A 14,963-nucleotide genomic window follows, 5' to 3' on the forward strand; every position below is an offset into this window, starting at 1 on the left:
ATCTCAGAAGTCAACGTCACTCTTCTATCCCGGCATCTGGTTCCTATTTATACAAAACTATGCATGAATTAACATACAATATTTTAAGTGGCTTAGTTTTTGCACTGAATCTGCAAATACAATAGCTGCTCTACAACAGAGGTCTGCAAACTTTTCTGTAAAGGGCCAGATAGCAAATACTTTCAGCTCTACAGGCTGTGTGGTTCTGGAACAACTATCGGAGCCCTTTGCTGTGGGGTGCAGGCAGCCCCAGGCGACACAAAGGGGAGTGCGGCTGTGCTCTAATGCAGCTTGCTTCCTGGTCTCTGAAATTTGAATTTGGTATGATTTTCACAGGTCGTGAAATACTATTCTTTTGGCTTTTCCATTATTAAAAAAACGTAAAAGCCCGTTCTTGACTTGTGGGCGGTACAAAACCGGGCGATGGGCTGTATGCTCTAGGAAGACTGTGTGGGACCTGCGGTTTTGGAATCAGATGCACCCCTTGATCCTTGTCTGTCCCCTCATTCCCAGGGCCACTGAAAGAGGTGACAGCCACCTGGGCCTCGTCCTCGTCCAGGGAACACGTGTGGTATGAGATCATGGGAGTTGAGGCCTGGCACAGGGGCCTGCAGAGTGGGCGCCAGGAGGCAGCTCTGGGGACTGTTCATGGATGTGGGGCTGGCCCGTGCTGGTCACCGGGGCCTGGTGAGTGAGACGGGCAGCGCCCGGTGCGGCAGTGGTGGGTAATCCATGGCACCCAAGGGCGAGAGGCGAGCAGTTTTCATACTACAAACCAGATCAAAGCTCTCCCAGTTTCAAGTCCTGCTTCCAGGTCCTTGGGCTGAAGTGACCGTCTGGCAGATGATCTGCTGTTTGCAAGCCTCTCAGCTCCCCCCACACTGCCCCCACCAAAATACAGTTTGGGAATTCCCTGGCAGACCAGTAGTTAGGACTCTGCGCTGTCACTGCCGAGGGCACGGGTTCGATCCCTGGCCGGGGAACTAAGATCCCACAAGCCACTCGGCTGAAAAAAGGAAAAAGAACATTCAAGTTGCCCCTCTCCTCTCAGCCTCGGAAGACTCTCTCCTGCCCTCTGGCCCTTCTAGCTAGCTGAGCTGTTACACAACCTCCTGCCACACCCTTCTTTTCCGCCTTCTAAGCCTGGATACTTCCTCTTGGACTCAGGCTGGGAGCCCGAGGATCAGATGCCAAGACTGTCCCCAGGCTTGTGGAACAGGACAGAAGGGAAATGCCTTCTTCTCCGGTGGCCCTGCTCCCCCGGCTTCAGGGCTGGCCGCGGCAGCGTGGAGACAGAACGCCCCTCTGTCCTGGCTCACCATCCATTTACTGCTATTTTACAAAGCTGCAGCTGAGGGGCGGCCTGACCCAGGCCTCAGGTGTCCACCCTGACTCCATTATTGGTCAATTTACGGCTTTGGAATCACCAGTCTCTCTAGGCCCTCAAATCCCAGCCTTGTCATTTGTCAGCTGTGTGACTTAGCCTCTCTGGACCTCAGTTCTCTCCTCTGTAAGATGGGGAGAACCTCGGAGTTATTGTGGCTTGGGAATATGGACATAAAGATTAAGCCCTACTCAAGAAGTTCCTAGTAATTGTCTGTCGTTACATTAAGGGACCAGAGACAACAGGATGCAGAAGTTTGAAATCTAGATAAACGAAAAACATTGTAGCTTAATTTGTGGCTTCCCTGGTAGCTCAGCTGGTAAAGAATCTGCCTGCAATGCAGGAGACCCTGGTTCGATTCCTGGGTCAGGAAGATCCCCTGGAGAAGGGATAGGCTACCCACTCCAGTATTCTTGGGCTTCCCTGGTGGCTCAGCTGGTAAAGAATCCACCTGCAATGTGGGAGACCTGGGTTTAATCCCTGGGTTGGGAAGATCCCCTGTAGAAGAGAAAGGCTACCCACTCCAGTATTCTGGCCTGGAGAATTCCATGGATTGTATAGTCCATGGGGTTGCAAGGAGTTGGACATGACTGAGCGACTTTCATTTTCACTAACTTGGCTCAGATGGTAAAGAATCTGCCTGCAATGCAGGAGATCCAGGGTCAATCCCTGGGTCAGGAAGATCCCCTAGAGAAGGAAATGGCTACCCACTCCAGTATTCCTGCCTGGAGAATTCCATGGAGAGAGGAGCCTGACGGGCTACAGTCCATGGGGTGGCAGAGTCGGACACGACTGAGCGACTGACACTTTACTTCATTAGGTTTATCTGAAATTAAAATGTAACTGGGTGTATTTTTCTGCCTGAATCTGGCAACCCTACCCTGATGGACCCAGGGGCTGCGCTGTCCCCCAGCCCACTATCTCCTCAAACCTTTAGTTCACTCTGACCAATAGGCTTGCATGGAAAGATCCCTTCTCTCCTGCAGGTAGGGTCATAGGGACAGTCAGTCAGAACCCCCATTTCCTGGGACTTCCTTGGTGGTCCAATGGGTAAGACTTCGCCTTCTAATGTAGGGGGTGTGGGTTCAATTCCCTGGCTGGGGAGCTAAGATTCTATATGCCTCGAGGCCAAAAAACCAAAACATAAAACAAAAACAACATTGTAACAAATTCAATAAAGACTTTGTAAAAGTCCACATTAAAAAAAAAAAAAAAAAAAAACCCAGTTTCCTGCCGTGCTTTGAGTCTAATCCCAGATCCACTCTGTACTTGCCTCAGGGTTTGGAGCAAGATCTTCCTCCTCCTTGATTCTGCTGCTGTACCCGATTTAACTTTACCTCATCCTTCCAGGACTGGCAATCCTCACCTCGCCAGCTATCTTGCCTGGAAAATCCCATGGACGGAGGAGCCTGGTAGGCTGCAGTCCATGGGGTCGCTAAGAGTCGGATACGACTGAGCGACTTCACTTTCACTTTTCACTTTCATGCATTGGAGGAGGAAATGGCAACCCACTCCAGTGTTCTTGCCTGGAGAATCCCAGGGACGGCGGGGCCTGGTGGGCTGCCGTCTATGGGGTCGCACAGAGTCGGACACGACTGAAGCGACTTAGCAGCAGCAGCAGCAGCAGGGACACATGACTCGAACATAAAGAGCAGTTGTAAGCACTTGACTTCAATCATTTCAATCAACCCCATCAACAGCCCTACTGGTTCAAGTTGTAATTGTTTAATTCCTCATCTTATTCTACTGAAGCCTCAGATGAGGAAACGGAAGCTTCGAGAAGGCGGGCATGCTGTTCCTGTCTCTCCAGAGGAGCCACAGCTCTCCCAGCACCTCCACTCGCCCCTTGCCGCCTCCCAACCTAGTTCCTCCCTTCGTCCTTTTGGCCTTGGGTGACAGTTGAGCCCAAGCTCAGACACCAGGATGGGCTCCACAGCACCGACTTTGGTCATTTCCAAATCCATCACATGGAGGACCTTCCTTGTAGGAGCCAGTAGTTAATTCACCCCTTTTATTTCCAGTCTTATCCCCCAGGTACCCTGCTGCGTATGGGTTATGAGGGTGGTCACAAGGCTGGCCACTTGTCAGCACAAGCCACGTGTCCTGAACACCTGCCTGCATACTCCTGTCCCTGAGACTGGGTTTGGAGAAGCCACAGTCTAGAACCAAGGTGCGAGTCACTGGGCTGGGTGAACCCCACTGCCGACCTAAGAGTTCTCGTGGTTCTACAGCAGGCAAACGAACAGTAATTCTTGCAAGCAACAGTTTTAAGGTGGAAATAAATCAAGCATAAACTTTTCTGGAGGGTGTGACACAACTGTTCCCTTGTTCCTGGTGCCAGCTTTTCTGTGTGTAATTCAGTTAGAGCTGGTCTCTGTGTCTGGTGGTTGTGGTGGGGGAGGGTTTGGTCCCATCACAAAGGCTGAGGTGTCCTGATCTCAGGCTGGTGGGACTGGGGCCGCTGTCTGTCCCAGGGCTATTTTCTAGGATGGATGAGACAGCTTTGCAGCCTGTCGGCTTTCCTAAGGCCAACAGGATGCCAGGATCCTCCACCTGGCAACCAAGATGCTCTGAAGACAAACGAGGTCATGCTGAGGTCACTTATGCAAACACACACAAAACACTGAAACACTAGCCCACTGTACATGACTAGGTGTGTTCGCCCACCCTCATAAAGGAGGTAGAACCTACTGGGGCAGCCTTAGAGATCAAGGGTGAGACCTTGACCTTCACAACTTATCATTGTACCCAGCAGTGCTACCCAAGTCTAGAGGTCTACAAAGCCGGCAATACATATTTACTTGTAGCAAAAGTCTGTAAGGGCTTCTAGAAGCATGGCCCACCCAGGCTCCAGGCTGTTTATCTACCATTTATTGAAACTAGGTAGGGACCCAGCCAAGGGTGAAGCTGGCGGGGCTCCTGCTATCTGCCTCCTTGCCGAGACTTCGGCACATTTCTGCCAGCCTGGTCGATAACTTCGGACATAGCCCTTCTGGGACCTGAAAAGCCCTGCTTCCCAAAGCTAGGGATCACAAAGTTCTTAACTTCAGACACAGGAGGCACTTGGGTGTTTGGGGGCCTCTTCCAACCCACAGAGGTGTGCCCACCCCCCCCCCCCGCCCCCGCCACCTCTCCTTGAAGCCCCAGGTGTGTTACCCGAGGGTGGGGGGCTCTGGAATGGGGCTTAAGAGAGTGGCGGCGTTGGCTGTGGGTGTTCGGGCCCCAAGTCTGGGGAGCGGGTGCTGTGCTGTGTCCCCTTCAACTGCATCTGTCTTAACCAGGTGTCTGGAAGCTCAAGAGAGAAGGCAGGCCAGCCCTCATGAATGAGTATTTTACCAAGTCCCCAACATGGTGCCCACCATGGGCGCCTAGGAAAGCCAGCAGACCTGTGTGTGCAGACGATGCCTTCATAAGATGTCGGGGCAGGAAGAGACAGCCGAGTGCCACTGAAGTCCTCAAATACAAATTTGACTTTTAAACTTTTTTGTTTTTTTTTTAAATCCAGGATCGAGACCACAGACAATTTATTATGTAAGACATGGGGTGAAGAACGATCAAGGAAAAGTTATGGCTGTGAGTGACATGGAATTAGATGAAAAGGCTCAAGTTTGCTGAAGAGAGTTTTAAATTTGGCTTTTGCTCTTGGAAACGTCAAAATAATCATAAGAAGCACTTATGCCTTACAGAGCAAATAATCCACAGAGTGTCATTTTCATTTTGCAAACAGGGACACAATAGCAGTCAAAGAGAAGCCTAAACACCCAGAGAGTTAACATACAGGTTCGATAAGATATAACAAGGGATTTTTAGCATGCTGGTGGGTTGTTAAATCAAATCCATACTGAACCCTGTGACCTACTGGAGGTTCTAAGTGGAACCTGGGGAAAGCAGCCTTTCCATACAAAACAACAACAACGACAGCAAAGAAAACCCAGGCTCTGCTGGGTGTCTATAATACTCATTTGCAGTAAGGCTTTCAAGATACATGAATTTTTATAGCATTTGTATTTTAAGGATTTAGGGCAAATACATTTTTTTTTTCCTACTTGATAAAAAGAAAATTAGTACTTAAAAGGTTCAAAAATATATCAATTGAGTGATTTTTTTTTTACATAAATAAATTATATTGATTTTTAGGATTTAACAGCTGAAAAAACCCTTTCTGCTTCCACTGGAGGCAAAACTGAACAAAATGTTAGTTAAATAGAGAGAGCAGCATTTCTAAGAAATCTGTTGTCAGCATTAGAGACCACCTATGCGACAAAGATGTCATTAAATAGAATCGGTTTAATTACTGGATCCTTTCTTCTTATGGAATTGGTTTACAGAATTTCTGATTTATAACTCTGATTCATTAAAACTGGGACTCCACTTTTTAAAAATAAAGCTGTTTTTTTTTTTTTTCCCCACCCCGGCCATGATTTAACAGACTTCTTTGAGATGCTCATTTTAACATTTACATAATTTATAATCCCAAATGTATAAAAGACAATGACAAAAGCATCATAAATAAATAATGCAAACTGAAATAGTTATGTCGAACTTTTGGACCTTCTGATAAATTATAGCAAAACTGTTACAGAAAAAGTAAAAAAAAAAAAAATACAGTAAATTGTTGACAACAAAATGTGAAACCGGTACGAGTAACGCTTCCAACATTTCCAACGGTCCCACACAACCCTGTGCCCCCTGGGGACTGAACCACGAGCTTCTTTCAAGTCTCAGAGTGTGAACTGTGGATGGAGAGTTGAGACCATCAGAAAGGAGGGACTGTGTGGTGGTGGTGGGGGGGGTGAAGGAAGATGGGGCAGGGGTGGGCAGGGGCGGGGCGAGCTGCCCGGAGAGCTGGGCAGCTGAGGAAGGAGGGGGAATGTTAAGCTTGCCAACACAGTCTCCACTAACTTGATGATCTGAGATCTGGGTCCGACTGTAAAATATAAACTGAAAAATCTGGAGGGAAGGAAAAAAAACTTCTCACAGTTGCACTCTTTATAAAAGGTGGAACGCATGTAGGTTTGACAACCTCGAACCCCTGGCTAGTGTCAAAGAGTGTTGGGGGACTTATTTTTCTTGCAGGCTCCAGAGTGAGCCTGGGTCCTGGCAAAGGGAATCAAAAAGTAAGAGTCCAGGAGGCTCCAGCAGCGGCCAGAGGGGTTCCTAAGAGGCCTGAGTAGGGGCAGAACCGGTCGTGTGCTTTATGCCGTGTGCAGGCGCGCGCCCCATCCCACCCCCCCGCTGGCAACAGCCCACGGTGCGTACAGCTTGCTCGTACTGGGAATCTCCTTTTGACTCGGGAGGTGAGGGATGCGTGCGTGTGTAAGAAATGATGCCTGGTCATTATGTCTTCTTGCTGCAGGTTGCCTGAAAACCCATAGAGTGGGGGGAAGTCATGTTACTACCAGTAAGGTTTCTGTTTTAAAAATGGATATGTGCGGTTTCAACCGTTAGTTAGAGACTTCTGCCTAACCTACTCGTTTAGTAATCGTGATTAAAACTGGGAAATATTTTAACTAAAGAATATGCACCAGCATTTCCTTTCTCTGTGCTTTTGTTTTTTTGGTTCCCTGTTACCCTTCTTCCCGTTCGGCACAGCTCACGGAAAAAAAACAAAAGAGAGCTGCTCTCTGCCTCGGCCCTGCACTGGTCAGTCCCTAGCCGGCTTTCTTTTGCCTTTTTTTTTTTTTTCCTCTTCGAATAAATGGGAAACTTGGAAGAGAAGGGGGCAGGGCGTGTCCCCACGTCTGCACTAACTACGATCGCTGGAATGGACGACTGGGTAACGGAGTGAGGGGTTCTGCACCTCCTATACTAGGTCAACGACACGGAGCTGATGGCGTGGCAAGACCCTGTGACTGACTATGAACATCTGTTACCATAGTTCTCAGACAGGAAATCAGGGAGGTAATAGTACTCATGGAAACACAGGTTCTTATGACGGTGAAGTGAGGGGAAGTAACAAACCTTTATGGGATAAGAAACTTACAAGTCACAATCATTTTCCTCGATGAAAAAGTTCTAATTGGTGTCACCGTGAGAGTCCTGGGGGCCCCCTTCCCGGGCCTGTGCTGCGTGTTCTCTGTCGGGGGGCGCGGGGGCCCTGGGCTCTGGGCAGCTCTGCTCGCTGCCCGGCTCCCTCTCCAGCCCGGGCACAGGCTCTGGGTTGGGGTTCGGGGCGTCCCCCTTGGTCTTCTTCCGCTTCCTCCTCTGGCTCTCCAGACCTGCTGCTTCCGAGTGTCTGGCCTGCTGCATGGCCGGCAGCGCCATGCCCATGCCGGGGGAGAGGAACATGGAAGGGTAGATGAGTCCGGGGGAAACACCTGGGATGAGGAACGGGTTAAACGCCACGGGGCTGCTCGTAGTTATTGCGGGCTCAGGCTGGTCGGAGGAAAAGGGGCTAGGGCCGGGCTTGTCTTCGGCCGACGGGTCCGTTTTGACGTTGTGGCTGCCGGGCTGGTCTTCCGCAGTCTTTTCGGCCGCCGACACGCCACCCTTGGTTGTGCTTGACAGGGGCGCTGGCACGGCCGAGGCGCAGGTGGTGGCCATGGGGGTGTTGAGGAGCCCCCCGACCCCGAACATCTGGGGCACGGCGGCCATGCCCGGCAGCACCATGGGCAGCATGCTCAACGTGCTCTTGACCTCCTCGCCTGGGGGCATTGCCGCGAAGCCGGCTGGGAAGCCCACCAGCCCCGTGAGGGGGATACCCGGCATGTTTCTCATGTTCTGCAGCCCGACCAGGTCCATCCCGGCGATCAGGCCGTTCATGAACAGCGGCCCCATCCCGGAGGGGGCGTCCGCCACCAGGGCCGGGGTCTTCAGCAGCTCACTCCGTGGCCGCCTGCCCCTGCGGCGGGGGCCTGCGTCTCGGAGAACGGGCTCGGGCAGGGTGTGATTGAACTTGTTTTCTGGGAGAAACCCCTGAAAAATGACAGAGAGACACAAGATGCTTCAGGCGATGGATGGTGGCGGGGAGCAGCTCGGGGCTCCGTAGTGGTCTTTCCTGCCCACCCACCCACCAGGAGGTTCACAGCTCTGCGCCCCGGGAACCGCCCATTTGAGGCGGACAGCCTGAAAGTGCTGAGCAGGTTCCCACGTGCCCTGTGGAGAGGCTGTCGGAGCCCCAGGAGCTGGGGCCAGCCAGGGACCTCAGGTCTTAGCCTAGAGTGTTTTTACTGAGGCATAACTGACGTGATAGCAGTTTCACATGTAAAATATAAAAACAACAAAGGACTTCATGAATTTGCGTGTCGTCCCTGTGCAGGGCCGTGCTTGACTTCCCGGCTTCATCTGATCTCAGTGTGTGTGCAGCTGAGGCCAGCGGTCGAGACCCGTGGGGGGACCACCTCGGCCAGGCCCGTGTTCGTCTCCCTCCTGACACAGGAAGGGTTTTAACTGAAGCCACAGAGCCGAGCTGGAGGATGGGGTTTGGGAGCAGGAAGACCTGAAGCTCTGTCCTGACCTGCAGGTCCCCAGCTGTGGGTGAGAAGGGACAAGGGTACCCAAGTCGAATCCTTAGAAGATGCCACAGGTCTCTGCTCAATGGGCGGCCATGGGCACAGGCCGGTGGGGGGACACTGGTCAAGCTCTCAGCAGAGGGAAAATGGATGTCGGAGGGGCTGACGAAGGGGGCAGCGATGACAGAGGAGCCAAGCAGGGCTACTGCCCCGTGTCGGGCTGTGTGCGCCCAGCTCCGTGTGCCTGCTCTTAACTCGTCATCACACCCACCCTACGAGTGGGCACTATCGTCACAGCCGTTTCACAAGGAGTTCAGAGATTCACACACATGTGAAAAATGTGCACTTGAACATTCCCAGGTCCCTGTAAAGAATGTTATCCCTGAGGTTTTACATTTGTCCTTCAATTTCCTTAATGATATCATAGAAAAACCAAGGTGTCATAGGCAAAGAGTGCTATGATGGTCACCTTTGTGTGAGAAGAAATCCTCTTAGCCAGACTTGTCTTAGGAAAGCAGACGAGGGAGAAACCTCAGTTCAGTCCCCTTTCTTCCTCACCAACTGAGGAGGGGCGGGAAGTCCCCTGGAGCGCAGCTGGGCCCCGGCCCACCTGAGTGCTCCCACGCGGGACCAGCCCCCTGCGGCTGGGAGCCGGTCCGTCCTGATGGGGTGGGGCAGCCGCCCGGGTGTGGGAACGAGGCTTGGGGAGCAGTTCTGTCTGGTTCCCGTTTCTAAAGCAAGGGTCGGACGCGAGGGACGGGGCCGGGCTGAAAGAAGCGTTTCTCACCACTCTCTCTGGAGCCCATTAGTGCAGATCGCCTCCCTCTGGAGACCATGGCCTCAGGCTCCTCCTTTCAGCCCAGGGCCCGGCCACGGGGGACCAGTGCTCGGACACAAGGCCTCCCAAGCCCTCCTCCCTGTTACGCAGCCACAGTCAAGGGCCAGGGAAAAGGCCCCAGATGTATCTTCTCCCTTTGTGCCCTCAAACGCCTCCATGCTCGCTCTCCCCATCACTCTCCAGTGGGAGGGCCTGTGCCGTCTCACAAGTCTGTCAGGGAGAAGAAACCCTGAGCTTGCTGAGTAAGGCCTCAGCTTCTTTTGAATAATCTGCTACCTACACAGCAGGCGTCCGGTAACACGCTTTGAGGCTACTGGGCGCTGAAGAGGTGACTTTGGGCGGCCTGTACCCTGCAGGACCTGTGGCCCTGTTGGCCCGGCCCCGCAAGTTCAAGTCACACTCCTCAGGCATCAGAATGTTCCCGCCCTCGCTGGGAACCACTGGGGCAGATCACACTGGGCTCTCAGGACAGGGAACCTGCCCAGGAGGCCAGGCTGGCCGCCTTCACCCTTTAGACAAGGGAGCAGCAGCAGGAAGGGCCTAGGGTGAGAACAGGGCTTCCTGCCCCCTGCAGAGCACGCGGCGGGCTGGCGGAGGAAGGGGGATCTACCTCCTCCTGCGGGTGGGCGCGTCACCCTGCCCCCGGCTGGCCCGTGGCTGCCCACCCGGGGCACGTGCCCCTCCCAGCAGCATGGGGACCACACACAGCGGCCAAGCCAGGCTTTGGCAGCTCTCCCTCCTGGTAATTATACCCTGGGAACAGGCCTGCTTCCTCTTCCAAGGGAGGCTGGGGGGAGGGCGAGGTGAGGGGAGACTGAGGGGCAGTCACAGGCGACGGGTCTGTTCCTCCCAATGATGGCACGCGTATGTGCCCCCCAGATCTCTCTAATCCAACACAAGGCAGCGTTTACCCCACAGCCTGTGTGTCCTGGCTCTAACACTCAAGTCCTGGGTAAAGGCAAGGGAGGAGATGGTGGCCAAAACTGCCTCGCTCCTCCCAGGAAGGCGAGTCGATTCAGCTTAACATGCCCTGAGCAGTAAGAAACCTTACCCCCAGATGCAGCAGGTGGATCCTGGTTTAAAAATTCTAAAAACAAAAGACAAAAACTAGCTTGGAAAGACACTTCTGGGAGAGCTGGGGGTATCTGAATATGAGCGAGCTACTACATGTTACTGACATGTGTGGTAGTGGTGACAGATACACGGGAAAACGTTCCCAGAAGACACACGCTAGGTGTTTATTTAGGGGTGACACGTCATCTCTGCTATCTTGGTTGGTCGTAACTTTCCTTCCAAGGAGTAAGCATCTTTTAATTTCATGGCTGCAGTCACCATCTACAGTGATTTTGGAGCCCCCAAAAATAAAGTCTGACACTGTTTCCCCATCTATTTGCCATGAAGTGATGGGACCGGATGCCATGATCTTAGTTTTCTGAATGTTGAGCTTTAAGCCAACATTTTCACTCTCCTCTTTCACTTTCATCAAGAGCCTTTTTAGTTCCTCTTCACTTTCTGCCGTAAGGGTGGTGTCATCTGCATATTTGAGGTTATTGGTATTTCTCCCAGCAATCTATGTTGGAGAAGACTCTTGAGAGCCCCATGGACTGCAAGGAGATTCAACCAGTCCATTCTAAAGGAGATCAGCCCTGGGTGTTCTTTGGAAGGAATGATGCTAAAGCTAAAACTCCAGTACTTTGGCCACCTCATGCGAAGAGTTGACTTATTGGAAAAGACTCTGATGCTGGGAGGGATTGGGGGCAGGAGGAGAAGGGGACGACAGAGGAGGAGATGGCTGGATGGCATCACCGACTCGATGGACATGAGTTTGAGTGAACTCCGGGAGTTGGTGATGGACAGGGAGGCCTGGTGTGCTGCAATTCATGGGGTCGCAAAGAGTCGGACAGGACTGAGCGACTGAACTGAACTGAACTGTCATCTCAGCAGGGCTTCCCAGGTGGCTCAGTGGGTAAAGAATTGGCCTGCAATTTAGGAGACTCAGGAGATGAAGGTTTGATCCCTGGGTCAGGAAGATCCCCGGGAGGAGGAAATGGCAACCCACTCCAGTATTCTTGCCTAGGAAATCCCATGAACAGGGAAGCCTGGGGGGCTATGGTCCATGGGGTAGCAAAGAGTCAGACTCAAACGAAGCGACTCAGCACACTCAGCAAGTAAGCAGTCTCCGCAATTTACTGTCAAATGCCTCAGGAAGAAACTAGCAAAACCGTCACACCCACTGCATACGAGTAGGTGAAACAAACGTAACTCTGCATGTGAAATATATGAGGCACATGTGTGTGCGTACACACATGTAATAGTGAGCAACGGCTATGTGCCGGGCAGGCATTCTTAGAGCTGAGTCCGCCTGTGTGGTGCCGTCAGTGGGGCTGGCAGCCAAGCCTCAGCACACAAAAGCAGGAGGGGCTGAAGGCAGGGAGAAGCTCCTTGCGGGATTTGAATATTTCAAACGGGAAGGTCTCTAAGGACGGACAAGGAGTGTCACACACCCAGAGGCTCCGGCCCCACTGGGGTCCGCCAAGCAGCCCCGAGGGCCAGGCGGACCCTGCGTCCAGGCTGGGCCTTACTGCAAGCAGGGGACCCCGAGGCGGGGCCTGTGTTTACTTAACAAAGGAGGGAAAGGAGGGAAAGCGCATCTCTGGCAGGAGGCTGGCTTGTGAGGACAGCTTGGAAATGAGTGTTCTGGCAGCACATTGGCGTCGGCTGGGCCGTGATGAACTTTAACTTCCAAAGAACGTCCGAGAAACTGAGACGTGAAGAAAGAAATGAGGAGGTCAAGGGGGGGAGGGGGGCATGTCGCTCAACCAAGAGTTCGGAGACCCCACCAAGAGGGCTGGGGGTGGTCTCTCATGACAGAAGGAGAGCTCGGGGAGGCCGAGGTCTGGAGAAACAGAGAGAGGAGGGACGTGGGATTGGATCGGCCTGTCCAGCAGGCAGTCATGTTTGTTGAGCTGCTAGTGGAGTGACCCTCCAGGCCACCAAATCAGAAACGAGCTTCCTAACAACATTAACAAGGAGGAAATGACTAGGGTGGGTGGTCTCTGGGAACTAAACACAGAAATGGTATCCTGGAATTCCCTTGGAGGAGAGCTGTAGATGATCAAGCACCAAAGGAGGCAGTCAGGAGCGCCTGGGAGCTCAGAGGACAGCCTACGAGGGCAGAGCCCCAGAGGACCTCAGAAGCTCCCTATGTGGGCAGAACTCACTTTGAGGGCAGAAGCACTTGAGTATCGCCTGCCCAATCTTAACACGCTTTCAGGTTGAAATGCTACCGCCCCCTAGAGGTGGCAAGTCTTCTAGTCCAAATTTGTACCCATCTGTAAACTATAATTAACTCGGATTCGTTCTACTGCAAGTATCTGCAGATGTCTTTGAAGTCTCTTCCAGGCTCATGATTCTATAATAGGAAAAGGGCAGTGCATGGAGTCAGCTGTTTCTCATTGCCAGCGAGGACGGACAAGGAGGGGGTGTCTTAAATGGTAGCCGGAAAAACTTAAGGCTGGAAAATGAAAATTTCCAATAAAGAAGTTTTGTTAAAACACTGGATAACAGTCTCCTGATAAGACTTAAAAGGTATTTTCCCTGAACTCTCCAAAACGAGGGGAATCGAGCCTTGGGAGTCACTTCAGTGTAAAACTTAACCCCAAAGTTTTGGAGGGAAATGTTGAAAACAAACGACCATGGAGGACATGCTGCTGGTCAGAACACCCCAATACCACCTGTCCCTGCTCATCCAGCCCCTGGGCGGACCCTGGTCCTCCTGCTAAGGCTGCCCGGCTGCCTCTTCCCAGGTGGAGCGTCCTCTCCCTTACCCTCAGGCCGGGCTCCTTGGGGACAGCAGGAACCCTCTCTTCCCCACTCAGAGAGGTGACGTCTAACGTTCCAGGTTCCTTACAGCGTGGCCTCCTCTGCTTTGGTTTGTCTGAAAAATTCTAGGAGGTAAATGGAAACCAACGTTACAGAACGCTCTGGCCACAGGATCTCCTGATGTGGGTGGTGCTGCTCAGACGGCTGTGCTGTTTCCTCACTCATGGCCCTCTGCACAGGACCTGTCGGGTCAGGGCTGCAGGGAACAGCTGCTGGGCCCCCACTGAGGCGCTCTCCTCGAAGCCACGGTGTTCCTGCAGTTAAGCTGCAAGGTGGGCCTCCTGTGGGGGGCCCGCTGGCCCTCCAGGTTCCCAGGGCACTGCTTCACCCCTGCCCTCGCCTCCCTGGACCGTTTTCTCAGGTTCTCTCTTCGCTGCTCCCAGCCTGGTGGGCTGTGTGTCTCTGGAGGGTGTGTGTCTGTGAATGCATCCCCCTCCTTCCTTGTGAGCTTCTGAGTGCTTCCCCTTTAGCCAGGACAGCAGGGGTGGTGGTGGGGTGTCAATGCTGGGGCGCCCTCTCCTCTGGACCCCTACTCTGAAGGACCGAGGGCAGAGGAGGAAGAGGACTCGATGAGCAGCCCCTGGGCAGGGACTGAAACTAACCCATCACCTCAGAGTAGAGACACGGTGACTTGAGAAGAATACACGGGAGCATTTCTGTGAAGGGGAGCAGTGCTTATGCAACCTAAAGAATGCTGTGTGAGCTCACAAATGTGGTGACTCACAGGGAAGGGAGGGCCGAGCGGAGGCTCGCTGTCCTGGTAAGAGGTCACGCATGTCGACTTTCTGGCCTGGCGTTCTGATGTGGGCTGGGATTTCTGTTACCAGAAGACGTAACCAGAATTTAAACTCCCCCACCCTCACTTTCCAATGAAGTTCTCAGAGGACACACAATTCCCTTGGGCTCACCAGTCCTCCCAGACCCCCTGCGTCTCCGTGTCAGAGGGGACGCGCACTCACCGCGCCGAAGCCCGGGACCTCGAGGGAGCAGTCGGCCTGCTGCCGCAGCCAGTCCAGCAGGCTCTTGCTGGGAATGGCTTTCTCGGCCGGGCTGCCAGCGGCCGGGGTCGGCTCCGGGGTTGACGTGGCGGGCACCGGCCCTTCAGGAGGGTGTGGGGTGCTCAGGGGGGCCTGTCCTGGGTCTTCGTGGACTTCCTGGATGGAGGGAAGACAAGTATGTGCCCTTCACCGCGACGGAATGAAAACTGGTTTCTTAAAGGACTCTTCCCACCAGAACAGGACCGCCCATGCCTGACCGCCGATCCCTGCCACGAGCTCCTGACGTGGCGGGAGACCCCTCTAGCCAACTGCTCTCCTCCCCTGTCTCCGCGGTGACCTCTGTGCCATCCTACCTGCTCAGGCTCCCTCCTTCCATCTCTGTCACCAGCATGGACTGTGCCTGTGACACT

The 14,963-nt window shown here is 53.1% G+C and overlaps 1 protein-coding gene across 9 annotated transcripts in view; it reads right to left on the reverse strand.

The window, feature by feature from the left end:
- Window positions 1-4,891: 4,891 nt before the first annotated feature.
- Window positions 4,892-14,963, reverse strand: part of CHD6 (chromodomain helicase DNA binding protein 6) — a 201,382-nt gene continuing 191,310 nt past the window's right edge. For 7 of the 9 annotated variants that reach the window (XM_025000625.2, XM_059892619.1, XM_059892620.1 and 4 more), the window contains 3 exons: window positions 14,515-14,709; window positions 13,501-13,620; window positions 4,892-8,299 (listed from right to left, as the gene is read on the reverse strand). In XM_025000625.2, the coding sequence (XP_024856393.1) occupies window positions 7,400-8,299; window positions 13,501-13,620; window positions 14,515-14,709 (1,215 nt within the window). In that variant the 3' untranslated portion in view covers window positions 4,892-7,399. The other 2 variants (NM_001243300.1, XM_059892622.1) reach the window with 2 other exon arrangements.

This window comes from Bos taurus, chromosome 13 (genome assembly GCF_002263795.3).
Source record: "Bos taurus isolate L1 Dominette 01449 registration number 42190680 breed Hereford chromosome 13, ARS-UCD2.0, whole genome shotgun sequence".
NCBI classification, from domain to species: domain Eukaryota; kingdom Metazoa; phylum Chordata; class Mammalia; order Artiodactyla; family Bovidae; genus Bos; species Bos taurus.